This window comes from Loxodonta africana, chromosome 7 (genome assembly GCF_030014295.1).
Source record: "Loxodonta africana isolate mLoxAfr1 chromosome 7, mLoxAfr1.hap2, whole genome shotgun sequence".
Lineage (NCBI taxonomy): Eukaryota > Metazoa > Chordata > Mammalia > Proboscidea > Elephantidae > Loxodonta > Loxodonta africana.
This window is the reverse complement of record NC_087348.1, coordinates 403,760-417,581: the sequence shown is the minus strand read 5'-3', so window position 1 is coordinate 417,581 and position 13,822 is coordinate 403,760. Positions and strand designations below refer to the sequence as shown.

At 58.3% G+C, this 13,822-nt stretch overlaps 1 protein-coding gene across 1 annotated transcript; it reads left to right on the top strand.

The window, feature by feature from the left end:
* The first annotated feature begins 1,011 nt into the window (after positions 1-1,011).
* ANO9 (anoctamin 9) lies at positions 1,012-12,974 on the top strand. The gene is made up of 21 exons (XM_064287478.1): positions 1,012-1,378; positions 1,535-1,670; positions 2,226-2,275; positions 2,380-2,438; positions 2,508-2,578; positions 3,142-3,276; positions 3,523-3,619; positions 3,766-3,826; positions 3,983-4,065; positions 5,983-6,087; positions 6,246-6,410; positions 6,490-6,526; positions 6,860-6,971; positions 9,565-9,622; positions 10,018-10,115; positions 10,305-10,438; positions 10,513-10,665; positions 11,422-11,569; positions 12,134-12,235; positions 12,309-12,402; positions 12,540-12,974. Exons 1-21 carry the CDS (start codon positions 1,126-1,128, stop codon positions 12,750-12,752), a joined length of 2,364 nt encoding a protein of 787 aa, XP_064143548.1. The 5' UTR covers positions 1,012-1,125; the 3' UTR covers positions 12,753-12,974.
* The last annotated feature ends 848 nt before the right edge of the window (positions 12,975-13,822 follow it).

The following is a 13,822-nucleotide window of genomic DNA, read 5'->3' as shown; positions in this document are numbered from 1 at the left end:
GTCGGGCCAGACACCCACACCACGTTCCTGGTGACGCTGAGCTTCATTACTTGGGCCCAGGGGAGTCTGCTGGCGTTGCTTCTGGAAAGCGGCCCTTCTTGTGAGGAGTCACTGAGCCCAGCCCAGCCCCAAGGAGGGGATTAGGCTCCACCCCTGGATGGGGAGGTGGGAAGGATTTATGGTAACCCACAAGCTCGTTGTGGGGAGCTCTGGGCTAGGCCAGTGACCCGTCCCTCCTTGTGGTTCCACCCTGATTTGGCCTCGTCCTGGCCCTCTGGCAGCGGTTACCCGTGGGGTCCTCGGTGGACTCTTGCTAAGCTTGGCGCCTGTGGTGGACGGTGCCTATGCGCGCTGACTGAGCACTGCGTCTTTACTCCTTCGCCCGCCCTGTGAATGCGGGTTATTTCCGGACTTTTGGGTTGATCAGCACGCTTGTCTGTGCTTCCTGGTGGCCAGGGTGGGCAGGCAAGGCCCAGGGGGAGGGGGATTCCATTCTAAACGTCACGCCCAGCGAGCTCCAAGCTCATTCACCAACATACCACCAGCGACATCAGCGACTATTGATCCTCCCAGTCCTGGGCACCTCGGACAGCAGTATATGGGCGCAGCTCCTTCTCTCCTGATTTCGGTCTTGGTCGCTCAGGAGGACCCTCCGCTCAATGCCTATGCCCCTCGGTCCTCCCCTTCTGTGAGACCCCTCTGCACCTTCCCTGTTTGTAAATTGGGCTGCTTGTGTTCTCTTGTGGATTTCAGGAGCTCTTTGTACGTTTTGAGATGCAGACCTCTATAGGTTGTTTGTGTTGCAACCCAGATCACCCTGCTTATTGCCCTCACAGCACCCCCCTCTGCGTAGAACAACCTCAGTGCTTGTTCACTCGGTTTTCCCCAGATACCCCTCCCCCAGTTCTGTGGTGGGATGTACGGTGTGTCTCAACCCCGATTGCCTATCTCAAGAAGAAGCAATGAGGGAGCCGGCTCTCCCACCCATCTGCAGGGTTCCTCAAGGCTCTGTCTGTCCCCATCCAGGGTGAAGACAGGCTGGCAGCCTCAGAGGAGGACAGCATCCCGCTGATAGCCATCCACCCTTGTGAGGGGAGTCTCACCTGCACCAGGGCAGGGCCCTCCATGCTCCACCTCCCCTGCCCGCCTTGGGCTCAGGAACCAGCCATCCCTCACACGCCCTGTCCCCTGCTGAACCACCCTGGCCCTGCTGCTGGACCCCAGCACCCCTCCTCCCTCCAGACCAAGGCCACTGAGCCCTGGGACTATGTCTTTGTGGCCAGCCGTGACCAGAGCTCAGAGCAGTGCAGCCGGCAGCAGCAGTTCCTGGAGGAGCTGAAGAGAAAGGGCTTCCGTTACAAGGTGGGCTGCCTGAGGGGTGGCTGAGGCAGGGGCTGGGGACGGAGGGGTCTGGAGAGGCTGCATGGCCTTGTGCCTGGTAGAGTGGATGGGCCGGCAGCCAGGGATGCAGGGAGGGAGAGTCCTGAGGTAACTCAAGGTTCTCCGGTGGCCACCAACTCCCAGGAGATGGAAGACCAGCATAAGAAGTACTTTGGGATTCTAGCCGAGAATGAGATCTTTCTACCATACTGCAAACTTCTCATGGAGCCCGAGGGTCCTGTACCCAGATCCCTTCCAGCTGAGAAGGATCCCACTCTAGATACCACACGGTGAGAGGCACCCCTGGCCCACCCTGTGCCTGGTCCAGGCAGAGCACAGGGACACAGCCCAGGCTCCCAGAGGCCAGACTCCCTGGTGGTCTCAAGGCAGAAGGTCGAATCCCATCCTGTGTCTCCACATTCTTGATGGAGGACAGTGGGAGTCCTGCCTCTGGGGGTGGTTCTGCAGGTCAGATATGATGAGGTCCCTGGGGCATAGCAGGAGGGCAGCCTTCATTGGTGGGCAGGATTCCGAGGGGCTGAGAGGCCTGGTCCCCAGACACCCCTCATGCCAGCCTCCCTCCCTGGACACAGGGCTCCACAGGAGTGGGGGTGGGGAGCAGTGTGACTGGATGTCAGGGAGAGGGCTGAGAGAACCCCAGGCCTCTTTTGGGGGTGGGGCTGGACCAGGGAAGGCTGAGAGGATGTGCTTGAGATGAGCCCTGGCTTCTGGGTGCTGATCCAAGCAGGGGCACAGGGCAGACCAGAGCACGGGGCTGGCGGGTGGAGGCTCCCTCCAGGACAGGGCGGGTGCCTGGGACCTAAGCTGGGGCCCCTGTGTTTCAGAATCCGCATCATCCACACCTTCATCCAGAACAACAAGACGGCAGACGGGGGTGAGGAGGGGCCTCTCCAACCAGGGGCAGTGACTGTAGCTGCCTGTGGAGGCAGGGGCACGGGGGCCCTCCACTCTGACTCATCGACTTCCTGTGACCCCCAGAGACCTTCGATGACTTGAAGAAGGACCAGGTCTTTGAGACTGGGTTTTTCCTGCACACGGTGAGGGCTGGCTGCTGGGACGGGCCTGGAGCAGGACCCGGAGAAAGGAAGCACTCTCTGTTGGCTGAGAAGGAGGAAAAACTGAAGAAATGGGCCCAGTGGAGAAATGTGTTTTGCGAGCAGCCGATTGATGCCATCAGGTAATACTGTACCTACAGATCTCCTGTGCCCCACAGACTCACCTGTGCCCCACAGACACACCTGTGCCTCCACAGACACACCTGTGTCACAATAGACCACCTGTGTCTCACAGACGCACCTGTGTCCCAATAGACCACCTGTGCCCCACAGACACACCTATGCCCCACAGACAAGCCTGTGCCCCACAGACACGCCTGTGCCCCACAGACACGCCTGTGCCCCCACAGACACGCCTGTGCCCCCACAGACACGCCTGTGCCTCCACAGACACGCCTGTGCCCCACAGACACGCCTGTGCCCCCACAGACACGCCTGTGCCTCCACAGGTACGCCTGTGTCCCCACAGACATACCTGTGCCCAACAGACTCACCTGTGCCCCACAGACACACCTGTGCCCGCACAGACACACCTGTGCCCGCGTTGACATACTTGTGCCCCCATTTAGACACAATTCTGCCTTAGGTGCAGACACTCCCTGACCACCCACAGGTAGACTCACCTCTCCCCTGTGGTGGGCACCCTGGTGGAGGTGGGCCCTGACAGGTGGCACCTGTACTTCAGGAACTACTTTGGCGAGAAGGTAGCACTGTACTTCGCCTGGCTTGGCTGGTACACCTACATGCTGGTGCCTGCCGCTGTGGCCGGCCTCATCCTCTTCCTGACTGGCTTAGCGCTCTTTGATGCCAGCCAGATCAGGTGGGCTGGGGCTGGGAGGTGGGGTTCTGGGGTCTGTGGCTGGGTAGAGGCCAGGGGCAGGGGCTGGGGGGCTGGGAACCCGGGGAGTGGGGAACCAGGGAGGTGGAAGTAAGAAGCTGGGGGAAGAGGGCCAAGGGTTAGGGCGCCAGGTGGGGGTTGATGACCTGGGGGTGGGGAGCTGGAGGTCTGGGGGAGCCCTATATCAGGGAAGCCTGGCACCAGCCCTCCCTTTGCACCCCTACCCAGCAAGGAGATCTGTGAAGCCCATGACATCTTCATGTGTCCTCGTGGGGACCATCACCAGGGGAACCATCGACTCTCAGACACCTGTACTTTTGCCAAGGTTTGCCACCACTGGGGTTCACTCCACCAAGATGGGGACACTGAGGCAGGGAGTCCACAGAGCTAGCCAGAGTGTCCGGGGGCCCCTACCCGCCTGGGGTGTGGTAAGCAGGAAAAGCTGCTCAGCCCACCGATCCCTCTCCCCAGCTCACCCACCTCTTTGACAACGAGGGCACGGTGCTATTTGCCATCTTCATGGCTCTGTGGGGTGAGTCACTGTGGCCGTCGGGGCCTTTGGGGCTCTTGGGAGTGTGGGCCCCTGTCCAGCCTGAGCTCCAAGACTCCTCCTGCTTGAGTGCTCTAGGCCACCACCCCCAGACCCACACGGACAATCATGACACCCTTCCTTGCTCCTGGGTGGTAGCCACGGTGTTCCTGGAGGTCTGGAAGCGGCAGCGTGCACGTGTGGTCCAGGACTGGCACCTGTACGGCTGGGATGAGGATGAGGTGAGGGGGGTGCCCAGTGGGCTGTGCCTGAGGCCAGTGCTGCAGGCCACCACCTGTGCCTGCCACGTCTGAGGCATGTGCACTGTGTCTGAGCTGTGTAGGCTGTTTCTGAGGCGTGCGCACTGTGTCTGAGGTGTGTGTGCCGTGTCTGAGGCGTGTGTGCCAGGTCCGAGGCGTGTGTGCCACATCTGAGGTGTGTGTGCCGTGTCTGAGGCATGTGTGCCATGTCCGAGGCGTGTGTGCCACATCTGAGGTGTGTGTGCCATGTCTGAGGTGTGTGTGCTGTGTCTGAGGCGTGTGTGCCACATCTGAGGTGTGTGTGCCACATCTGAGTGTGTGTGCCACATCTGAGGGGTGTATGCCGTGTCTGAGGCGTGTGTGCCACGTCTGAGGCGTGTGTGCCGTGTCTGAGGCATGTGTGCTACGTCCAAGGCGTGTGTGCCACGTCTGAGGTGTGTGTGCCACGTCTGAGGTGTGTGTGCCACCTCTGAGGTGTGTGTGCCATGTCTGAGGTCTGTGTGCCGTGTCTGAGGCGTGTGTGTCACATCTGAGGTGTGTGTGCCACGTCTGAGGTGTGTGTGCCACATCTGAGGTGTGTGTGCCGTGTCTGAGACGTGTGTGCCGTGTCTGAGGCGTGTGTGCCGTGTCTGAGGCGTGTGTGCCACGTCTGAGGTGTGTGTGCCGTGTCTGAGGCGTGTGTGCCACATCTGAGGTGTGTGTGCCGTGTCTGAGACGTGTGTGCCACATCTGAGGTGTGTGTGCCGTGTCTGAGGCGTGTGTGCCACGTCTGAGGCGTGTGTGCCACGTCTGAGGCGTGTGTGCCGTTGTCTGAGGCGTGTGTGCCACATCTGAGGTGTGTGTGCCGTGTCTGAGGCGTGTGTGCCACATCTGAGGTGTGTGTGCCGTGTCTGAGGCGTGTGTGCCACATCTGAGGTGTGTGTGCCGTGTCTGAGACGTGTGTGCCACATCTGATGTGTGTGTGCCGTTGTCTGAGGCGTGTGTGCCACATCTGAGGCGTGTGTGCCACGTCTGAGGCGTGTGTGCCACATCTGAGGTGTGTGTGCCGTTGTCTGAGGTGTGTGTGCCACATCTGAGGTGTGTGTGCCACGTCTGAGGTGTGTGTGCCACATCTGAGGCGTGTATGCCGTGTCTGAGGCGTGTGTGCCACGTCTGAGGCGTGTGTGCCGTGTCTGAGGCATGTGTGCTACGTCCGAGGCGTGTGTGCCACGTGTGAGGTGTGTGTGCCACGTCTGAGGTGTGTGTGCCACCTCTGAGGTGTGTGTGCCATGTCTGAGGTCTGTGTGCCGTGTCTGAGGCGTGTGTGTCACATCTGAGGTGTGTGTGCCATGTCTGAGGTGTGTGTGCCACATCTGAGGTGTGTGTGCCGTGTCTGAGACGTGTGTGCCACATCTGAGGTGTGTGTGCCATGTCTGAGGCATGTGTGCCACATCTGAGGTGTGTGTGCCGTGTCTGAGGCGTGTGTGCCACATCTGATGTGTGTGTGCCGTGTCTGAGGCGTGTGTGCCACGTCTGAGGCGTGTGTGCCACGTCTGAGGCGTGTGTGCCACATCTGAGGTGTGTGTGCCACGTCTGAGGCGTGTGTGCCACATCTGAGGTGTGTGTGCCGTGTCTGAGGCGTGTGTGCCACATCTGAGGTGTGTGTGCCGTGTCTGAGACGTGTGTGCCACATCTGATGTGTGTGTGCCGTTGTCTGAGGCGTGTGTGCCACATCTGAGGCGTGTGTGCCACGTCTGAGGCGTGTGTGCCACATCTGAGGTGTGTGTGCCGTTGTCTGAGGCGTGTGTGCCACATCTGAGGTGTGTGTGCCACGTCTGAGGTGTGTGTGCCACATCTGAGGTGTGTGTGCCGTTGTCTGAGGCGTGTGTGCCACATCTGAGGCGTGCCTGGTGTCCACAGGAGGAGATGATGCTGGAGCTGATTAATTGTCCCCAGTACCAGCCCAAGCGGTATGAGCACTCATACCTGCGCAGCACCGTCATCCTCGTCCTGTCTCTGCTCATGGTACTTGTGGGGAACGCACAGTGCGCTGAGACCTGGGCTACGGACAGGCCCCTCCTCAGAGCCCCTCTCCCTGCCCTCAGCCTGTACCCCTACTGCGTGCCCTGCCGCCTGCCTGCCTCCCTCACCTCCTGCCCTCCCCACCTCCCCCACCGCTCCAGATCTGCCTCATGATTGGCATGGCGCACGTCCTGGTCATCTACCGTGTCCTGGTTGCTGCCCTGTTCAGCCATTGGGCCTCGCCCTCCCTGAAGGAGCAGGTGACCACGGCTGTGGTGGTCTCCGGGGCCCTCGTGCACTACGTGACCATCGTGATCATGACCAAGGTGGGGGCGGGGAGGGCGAGGGCGGGGTGGGGGCTCCATTCAGGCTTGGGGTGAGTCCTGTCCTCTGCACCCCCTGCAGGTCAACAGATACGTGGCACTGAAGCTTTGTGACTACGGTAAGAGAAAGGGGCTGCCTGCGCCCTGGTCCCCAGCTCCTCTCTGGCTTCCTGGAGGTTTCAGGGCTAGAGTCCCAGAGCCGTGATCCTTCTGGAGGTTGGGGGCGCTGGGGCGGGGGAGGCTGGCCTTTCCTGCTGTCTCCAGTGTTCTTCCCACTCCACTTGGTCACCTGGTCCCTGCTCCAGCCCGACACTCAGTGCAGGGCTGGAGGGTCACACGTGGGAGAGCGGTGAGGGGCACTGGTGTACCCAGTTGGCAGACGGGACAGTCTCTCCCAGGGTGAAGGGCAGAAGGACTGGCCGGGCTTGGGATCACCTCAAGTCTCTTTCCAGAGAAGCCCAGGACCTTCTCGGAGCGAGAGAGCAAGTTCACTGTCAAGTTCTTCACCCTCCAGTTTTTTGCCCATTTCTCTTCCCTCATCTACATTGCCTTCATCCTGGGCAGGTAGGCCTCGGGCGGGGCTGAGGCCAGCCCACCACCTCCCCTGTAACTCAGCCTTCCCTTTCCAAGATGGAAATACCTGTTCTTTTTAATTTTTAAAACAATTCACCCTGAGAACAAGTACGTGTGAACCTCTAACTCTCTAAACCCAGTTCCCAGAGGTGACACTCATAGCAGTTTGGTGGGGTCTTTCCAGACTTTTCCATGCATTCATATGCACACACACCTTACTGACTTAAGTGGTTTTTCCCCATAAGTAACTGTATCTGCTTTTTACATTGAAAATGCATTGAGGACATCAGCCATGTCTGCATGGGGATGACGTCTTGTTTTTAAAACTACACCATCAGCCTACGTGGGCGGGAGGTACCGTGGCTCACCTTGCTGTGTCCGTTGGTGGGTGTTTGGGTCCTGTCCACTTAGGAGCTTCACACAGTCACACACACTCGGACACACACTCACACACTTACACACAGCCGTGGTTTCAGAGTTTTAAACGTTCAAATCTTCGAATCATAAGGAATTCATTTTGTTGCAAGGGGCGAAGAAGGGAGGGCTGCTCTGTTGTTTCTCAGCTGGAAGCCAGTCATCCCCAAACCCTTCACTGACTAACCCTAACCCTCCCCTCTTAGGAGGAAATACCTTCTTTGTCATAAACTAATTTCCATTGTTCGTTCCAGTCGTTTGGCTTTTTCACAGATTCTAATAATTCCAGGGCTGGTACCTGGCTATCAGTTATTATGACTTTATGTTTTGCTGTCAAATAGGGCTAGCTACTATTCATTAAGGAGACCTGGTGGCATAGTGGTTAAGCGCTCAGCTGCTAGCTGAAAAGTTGGCAGTTCAAACCCACAGGAGAAAGACGTGGCAGTCTCTTTCTATAATGATTACAGCCTTGGGAACCCTATGGGGCAGTTCAACTCTGTCCTATAGGGTCTCTGTGAGTCGGGATAGACTCAGCGGCCCACAGTAATGACAGCTGTGTATTACTGTTTTCACTTTTTTTTTTTAGTGGTTATTTACGCACAATTATTTTTCTAAACTGAGCCCTGGTGGCATAGTGGTTAAGAGCTCAGCTGCTAACCAAAAGGTCAGCAGTTCAAATCTACCAGCCGCTTCTTGGAAACCCTATGGGGGAGTGCTACTCTGTCCTATAGGGTCGCTATGAGTTGGAATTGACTCGATGGCAACAAATTTGGGTTTTATTTATTTATTTGGCTTTATATTCTTCTAAATGAAATCATTTTGTCAAATTACCCCTAAATTCTGTGGCATTTAGTTTAAGATTGCAGTAAAATTGCACACTATTTCAGGGAGAATCGACATGGATACTGTATTAGTTTTCTTTTGCTGCTGCAACAAACTACCACATATTTAGTGGTAACATAAATGTTTAATTTTGCAGCTCTGGAGGTCAGAAGTCCAGAACAGGTCCTGCTGGACTAAAATCAAGCCATCAGCAGGGTTGTTTTCCTTCTGGAGGCTTTAGGGGAGAATCTGCTCCCCTGCCTTCCCCAGCTCCTAGAGACCACCCACATTCCTTGCCTCATGGCCCCTCCATCATCAAAGCCAGCAACACCTGGCCAAATCTTTCTTACAATGCCATCTCTCTGGTTCTCCCTCTTCTGCTTCCCTCTGCACTTTTAAGGACCCCTGTGATGACACTGGGCCCACCTGGGTAACCCAGGATAATCTGCACCTCTCAAGGTCAGCTGATTAATAACTTTCACCTTAATCCCAGCTGCAGCCTTAATTCCCCTTTGCTATGTAAGGTAACAAATTCACAGGTTCCAGGGATTAGGACCTGGACATCTTTGGGGGGCCATTTTGCCAGTCACAGATACAAGCCTGAGTTTACTCTCCATCAGTGCAGTTCCTTTATTCAACTCTTCTTTTAAGTTCTTTAGGAGTTTTATGGTTTTCTTCATATAGGTCCTGCTGATTTCTTGTGAACTTCACTCTAGTTGTTTTGTAACTTTTGCTGTTGTCTATGACTGAGATATTTCCTCAGTAGTTTTTGTTGCATTCAGGAAAGTGAGTTTGACTTGATATCAATTTTATATCCACCCTGAGAAGATTTATTTTGGTTTTCCAGATATATAATCATATTTCCTAAAATAACGATTTTTCCTTTGCAAATTTATACGTTACATTTCTCTTGCCTATTTTTGAGTAATTCCACAACAGCGTCCAATAGTAGTTGTCATGAACTGTAATGGCAGCTCCTCCAGGATTCCACCATTGAGCGTAAGCCCAACGTTTGCTTTCAGATAGTTTATGTGTTTTTACCACGTTATGGGAAGCAGATGGCTTTTAATACAAGGTAACCCTGCATGCACGCTTCCACGGGGAGAGTAGCAGCCTTGTCTGGGTCGTGCGTCTGAGCACATGAACATGTCGGTGTGTGGGGCTGAGTGGTGCACGCCTATGAATGCACGTGAAGATGTGTGGAGCAGGGCATGTGGGGTAAGGGTGTCGGCCACACATCTGCCCTGTCCTCTCCTCCCCTCCATCCTGTGGTGCCCCTGCTTTCCCCTTCCCCCAGTCCATCAGAAGGTCCTGACCCCCCTCTTCCCATGCCTCCCTTTCCTCCCAGGATCAACGGCCACCCTGGGAAGTCTGTGCGCCTTGCGGGTTTGTGGAAGCTGGAGGAGGTCAGTCTGTCCTTGAGGCCTCACTGTGCATCCCCCCACCCCAGGGCCTCAGCCCCCCAGGGCCATTTCAGTGGCTCCCTGACTGCGCCCTGCCCAGTGTGTGTGTGGGGAAGAAGGGGTAACAGAGCACAGGCTGCTGTGGCCACACTCAGCCCCAGGCGGAGACTTGAGAGGAATCAGGGGAGGGGGACCAGGAGCCAAGGCAGGACTTTGCCGGTACATGATTGCTGGACTACAGCTGTGCTGGGGAACACACCTCCACCAGATACCCCCACCTCCCTCAGAATCCTTGACCTCCCCCCCCGACCTGCCATCCCTGAACTCCCCTCCTCCCTGACCTCTGTCTCCCCCGCCAAATCGCCCCCCACTCCCTGACTCCCCCCCCTTCCCCCTAGTGCCATCTCAGCGGCTGTATGATGGACCTATTTGTGCAGATGGCCATTATCATGGGTCTGAAACAAACGCTCAGCAACTGTGTGGAGTACCTGGGCCCGTGAGGACCCTCCCCCCACCTACTCCCCCCTACTACCCTCTCAACCCCCTCTCAGCCACCATGGGAGCATCTGTACCCAAGGACCTCCTTCTCATCCCCAGCCTTCTCCCCATCTCCCCAGCAGCAGTCCCAGGGGCCCCTGGGCCCCCAGCTCCCCTCCCACACCCCACCCCACCCTGTCACCACCAGGTGGCTGTGTAACAAGTGTCGCAGGTGCCAGCATGGCAGAGTGTCCCAGGACCCTGAGCTGAGGGACTGGCAGCACAACTACCTCCTGGGCACTGTCAACGTCTTCAGCCTGTTTGATGAATTCATGGAAATGAGTGCGTGGGTAGGGTGGGAGGCCAGGGAGGGGGCACCCTGCCTGGCCGGGGTGACACCCCCTCCATCCCCCCAGTGATGCAGTATGGCTTCACCACCATCTTCGTGGCCGCCTTCCCACTTGCCCCGCTGCTCGCACTCTTTAGTAACCTTGTGGAGATCCGCCTGGACGCGATCAAGATGACCTGGCTACAGCAGCGCCTTGTGCCACGCAAGGCCAAGGACATTGGTGAGAGGTGGGGGGACAAGGGGACCCCAGGGACCAGGTAGGGTATGGGATGGGGGAGTTCACACCTGGGGCCTCCCGCTCTGCTAGGGCCAGCCCCCCTTGAATAATCACTCTCCAAGCACCCTTCTTTCCACAGAGGGTCCCCCCAGCTCTTCCCCAGGGTCTGCCTATGATTGAGACTGAGCCTGGGGTGAGCTGTCCTCAGGAACAGGCAGGGCTGAGGGGACCTAGCAGGCTCCTCCCACCTGCCACCAGGAAGGGGCTGAAGTCCCTACCGGCCCAAGGAGGGTTCAGGGGAAAGGGCTGGACTCTGGGGAAGGGATGTCCAGCCGCTGGGGGCAGGAGCTGGCTGACGCAGGCAGCTGTTAGCGTTGAGCAGAGGGGTTGGGGTGCTGGATATGGGGAGAGCACAGGGAGGTGAGGGAGGCCCCTGGGCTTGGGCCCAGGTGAAGGAGTTCCTGCCATGTAGTGGGGACCAGGAGTTGGAGCAGGCTCAGGGGTGACTGAGGAGTTCCCACAGAAGATGGGGGGGAGGAGGAGACCCCCCTGTCCATGTCAGGGAGAAGGAACCAGGGGTGATGGTGAGGGTGGGGGTACAGCAGAGCCAGCTGAGCTTGGCTGGGGGCTTCCAACCCTGGCCCTACGTGTCCAGCGCTGGGCTTGGCCTGAGGGGTGCCTCAGGCTCCAGCTGGGGAGGAGGGGTGGCCCAGGGAGGGAAGGGGAGCCAGAGCCCCTCACCGCACCACTCTGGCCCAGGGACTTGGCTGCAGGTACTTGAGACCATTGGTGTGCTGGCAGTCATTGGCAATGGGCTGGTCATCGCTTTCACATCGGAGTTTATCCCCCGAGTGGTCTACAAGTACCGCTATGGCCCGTGCCGGCAGGGAGCCCACCCTGCAGTCGAGTAAGAAACCTGCCCCATGGCCCAACCACAGCCTGCCCGGGGGATCCCCGGTCCTCTCTCTGGGAGTCCTCAGTGGTGTCTGGGTTACCTGGTGCTGTTAGTGAGGCTGGAGCCTAGTGAGGCTGGAACCTGGGGGAGGCTGCCTGGGATCCGGGCAATGGGTATTCAGGTCCCAGATCCAGGGCTTCCTGACCAGGCAATTCCAAGTTATACCCTTTGTGAGGTCCTCAGCTGGCCTTCTCTGACCTCGAGGGCCCCTGCACCTGCAATTCAAGTCTCCAGGGGGAGGCCCCACCCACCAGGGTCACCCCAGGAATACTCCCTTCAGCCCCTGGCAGGGGAGGCAGCCTGCGGCGTGCCCAAGTTGCACCAGGCATGCGACAGTGCTCGGCCCAGTGCGCTGTCTTCCGTGTATGGAATGGGGGGTGTCTGAGGTGTGCCCCACCCTGATTGTACCCTCAAGATTCACAAAAGCAACCCAGGGGCCCAAAGGGGCTGGTGCTTCTGGGAGGGGCCCCCCTGCCCAGTGCCCTGCAGCCCACACTTGCCTCATGCCCCCGCCAGCTGCCTCACCGGCTACGTCAACCACAGCCTGTCCGTGTTCTACATCAAGGACTTCGAGGACCCTCTGCAGAAAGAGGGCTGGGAGACAGTGACCGAGTGCAGGTTGGAACCCCTTCCCCCCAACACCTGCACTTTGAACTTCTGACTACTGACCCCAGTCCTTCCCCACCCCCAGGTACCGGGACTACCGCAATGCCCAAGACTACAACCTCTCAGAGCAGTTCTGGTTCCTCCTGGCCATCCGCCTGGCCTTCCTCATCCTCTTTGAGGTGGGCCAGGTTCGGGGGTGGGGCCTCTGGGGGTGGGGAGATCTCCCTAGAGTCCTACCTGATTCCATACCCTAAAACCCTTGCTCAGCCCTGACCCCATGCTAGGCCTGTCTTGACCCCTGACCCCTGACCCCCAGCATGTGGCCTTGTGCATCAAGCTCATTGCTGCCTGGTTTGTGCCTGATGTCCCTCGGAAAGTGAACAATGATGTTCTGAGTAACAAGTTCGGGAGGGTCCAGAAGAAGATGAAGTACGAGAGGCAGAAGCTGCAGAGGCCTGGGGGGAGGCCTGCCAGCCCTGACTCCCACAGTCCCCCCACAGCCTCCAGTTCCAAGAGCACTGCCGTGTAGGGGACCCCGACTGGTTTGCAAGAAGCCGGTGCCCAGGAGCTGAGACTCAGAGCTCCAGCCCTAGGCTGTGTGTGTGCATGGCGGGGGCGGGGGCGGGGCTGTGAGAAGGCCTGTGCACCTGGGGGGTCCTGGGAGACCCGAGTGTATTTTGGGGACTCTGTGAGTCCGGGTGGCCTGTTCCATGTGTTAGAGCTCAGGCTGGGTGCAGTCCTGGCTTGAACGTCTTCCTCCAGGACCTGGGACTGGCAGTGCCCCCATAAAACTGGGGGGGGGGTGCTTCTCATGCAGTGATGACGCAGGAAAACTGGACAAGCTTTCCTAGCAAAGAATTCTTTGGGGCTTCCCTGGGTGCTTATCCTGCCCCCTCCCCGTGCTGGCTGGTCCGTGGCCCTGGTCCTCCCCACAGCCAGCCAAAGATTCTATAATAAAACCTGTTTGTGCCAATTTTTAGACTCTATTTTTTTTTTTTTTTAGTGGTGTAAAGGCAGGGTCTTGGGCAGATTGTGTTGGCCCTCAGGGCTAGATGGGAAACAGAGGCCGAGGAGGAGGGTCTGGACTGTGGTAGCCTCCTGGGGGCCCCTGGTTTTCAGTGGGGTTCCAAGGGAGGGGGCCTTATTGAGGTCCCACCCTCCCTGCCCCTGAGGTTTAGGGGTGGCGAGGGAAGACGTCAGGTACAGGGTAGGTGAGGGGTCAAAGAAGGCTACATGGAGGAAGAGGAGGAGCTGGGGAGGAGGGGCAGAACGGCAAAGGAGCACTTGCAAAAAGGTGGGATCTCCACGGAGTCTTGGTCTCCGTGAGACACTCGGGCTGGTTGAGCCCATTTGACCTCTGCCCCAGGCCCGGGCGGCCGCAGTCCGGGGGGTGGCGCCCAGGACAGTCCTGAGCCGAGCCCCAGCCTCCGGCCTAAAGCGGTAACACCTGAGTCCGCCCTCCCTGCTGGCTGCGGGGCGGGGCTGCACCTGCCGCCGCCGCCGGGGCCATCGCCGCTGCGCATCTGGCCCAGGTGAGCCGCCCCGCCCCCACGGCCGCGCAAGCCCCGGGTTTTGGCAGCAGGTGAGTTGCTGTCGGGG

Coding starts and splice junctions, on each gene's coding strand:
- ANO9 (XM_064287478.1), top strand. CDS start 1,126: ATGCTCCACCTCCCCTGCCCGCCTTGGGCTCAGGAACCAGCCATCCCT. Junction 6,411..6,489: donor CCATCGTGATCATGACCAAG/GTGGGGGCGGGG, acceptor CACCCCCTGCAG/GTCAACAGATACGTGGCACT. Junction 10,439..10,512: donor TGATGAATTCATGGAAATGA/GTGCGTGGGTAG, acceptor CCATCCCCCCAG/TGATGCAGTATGGCTTCACC.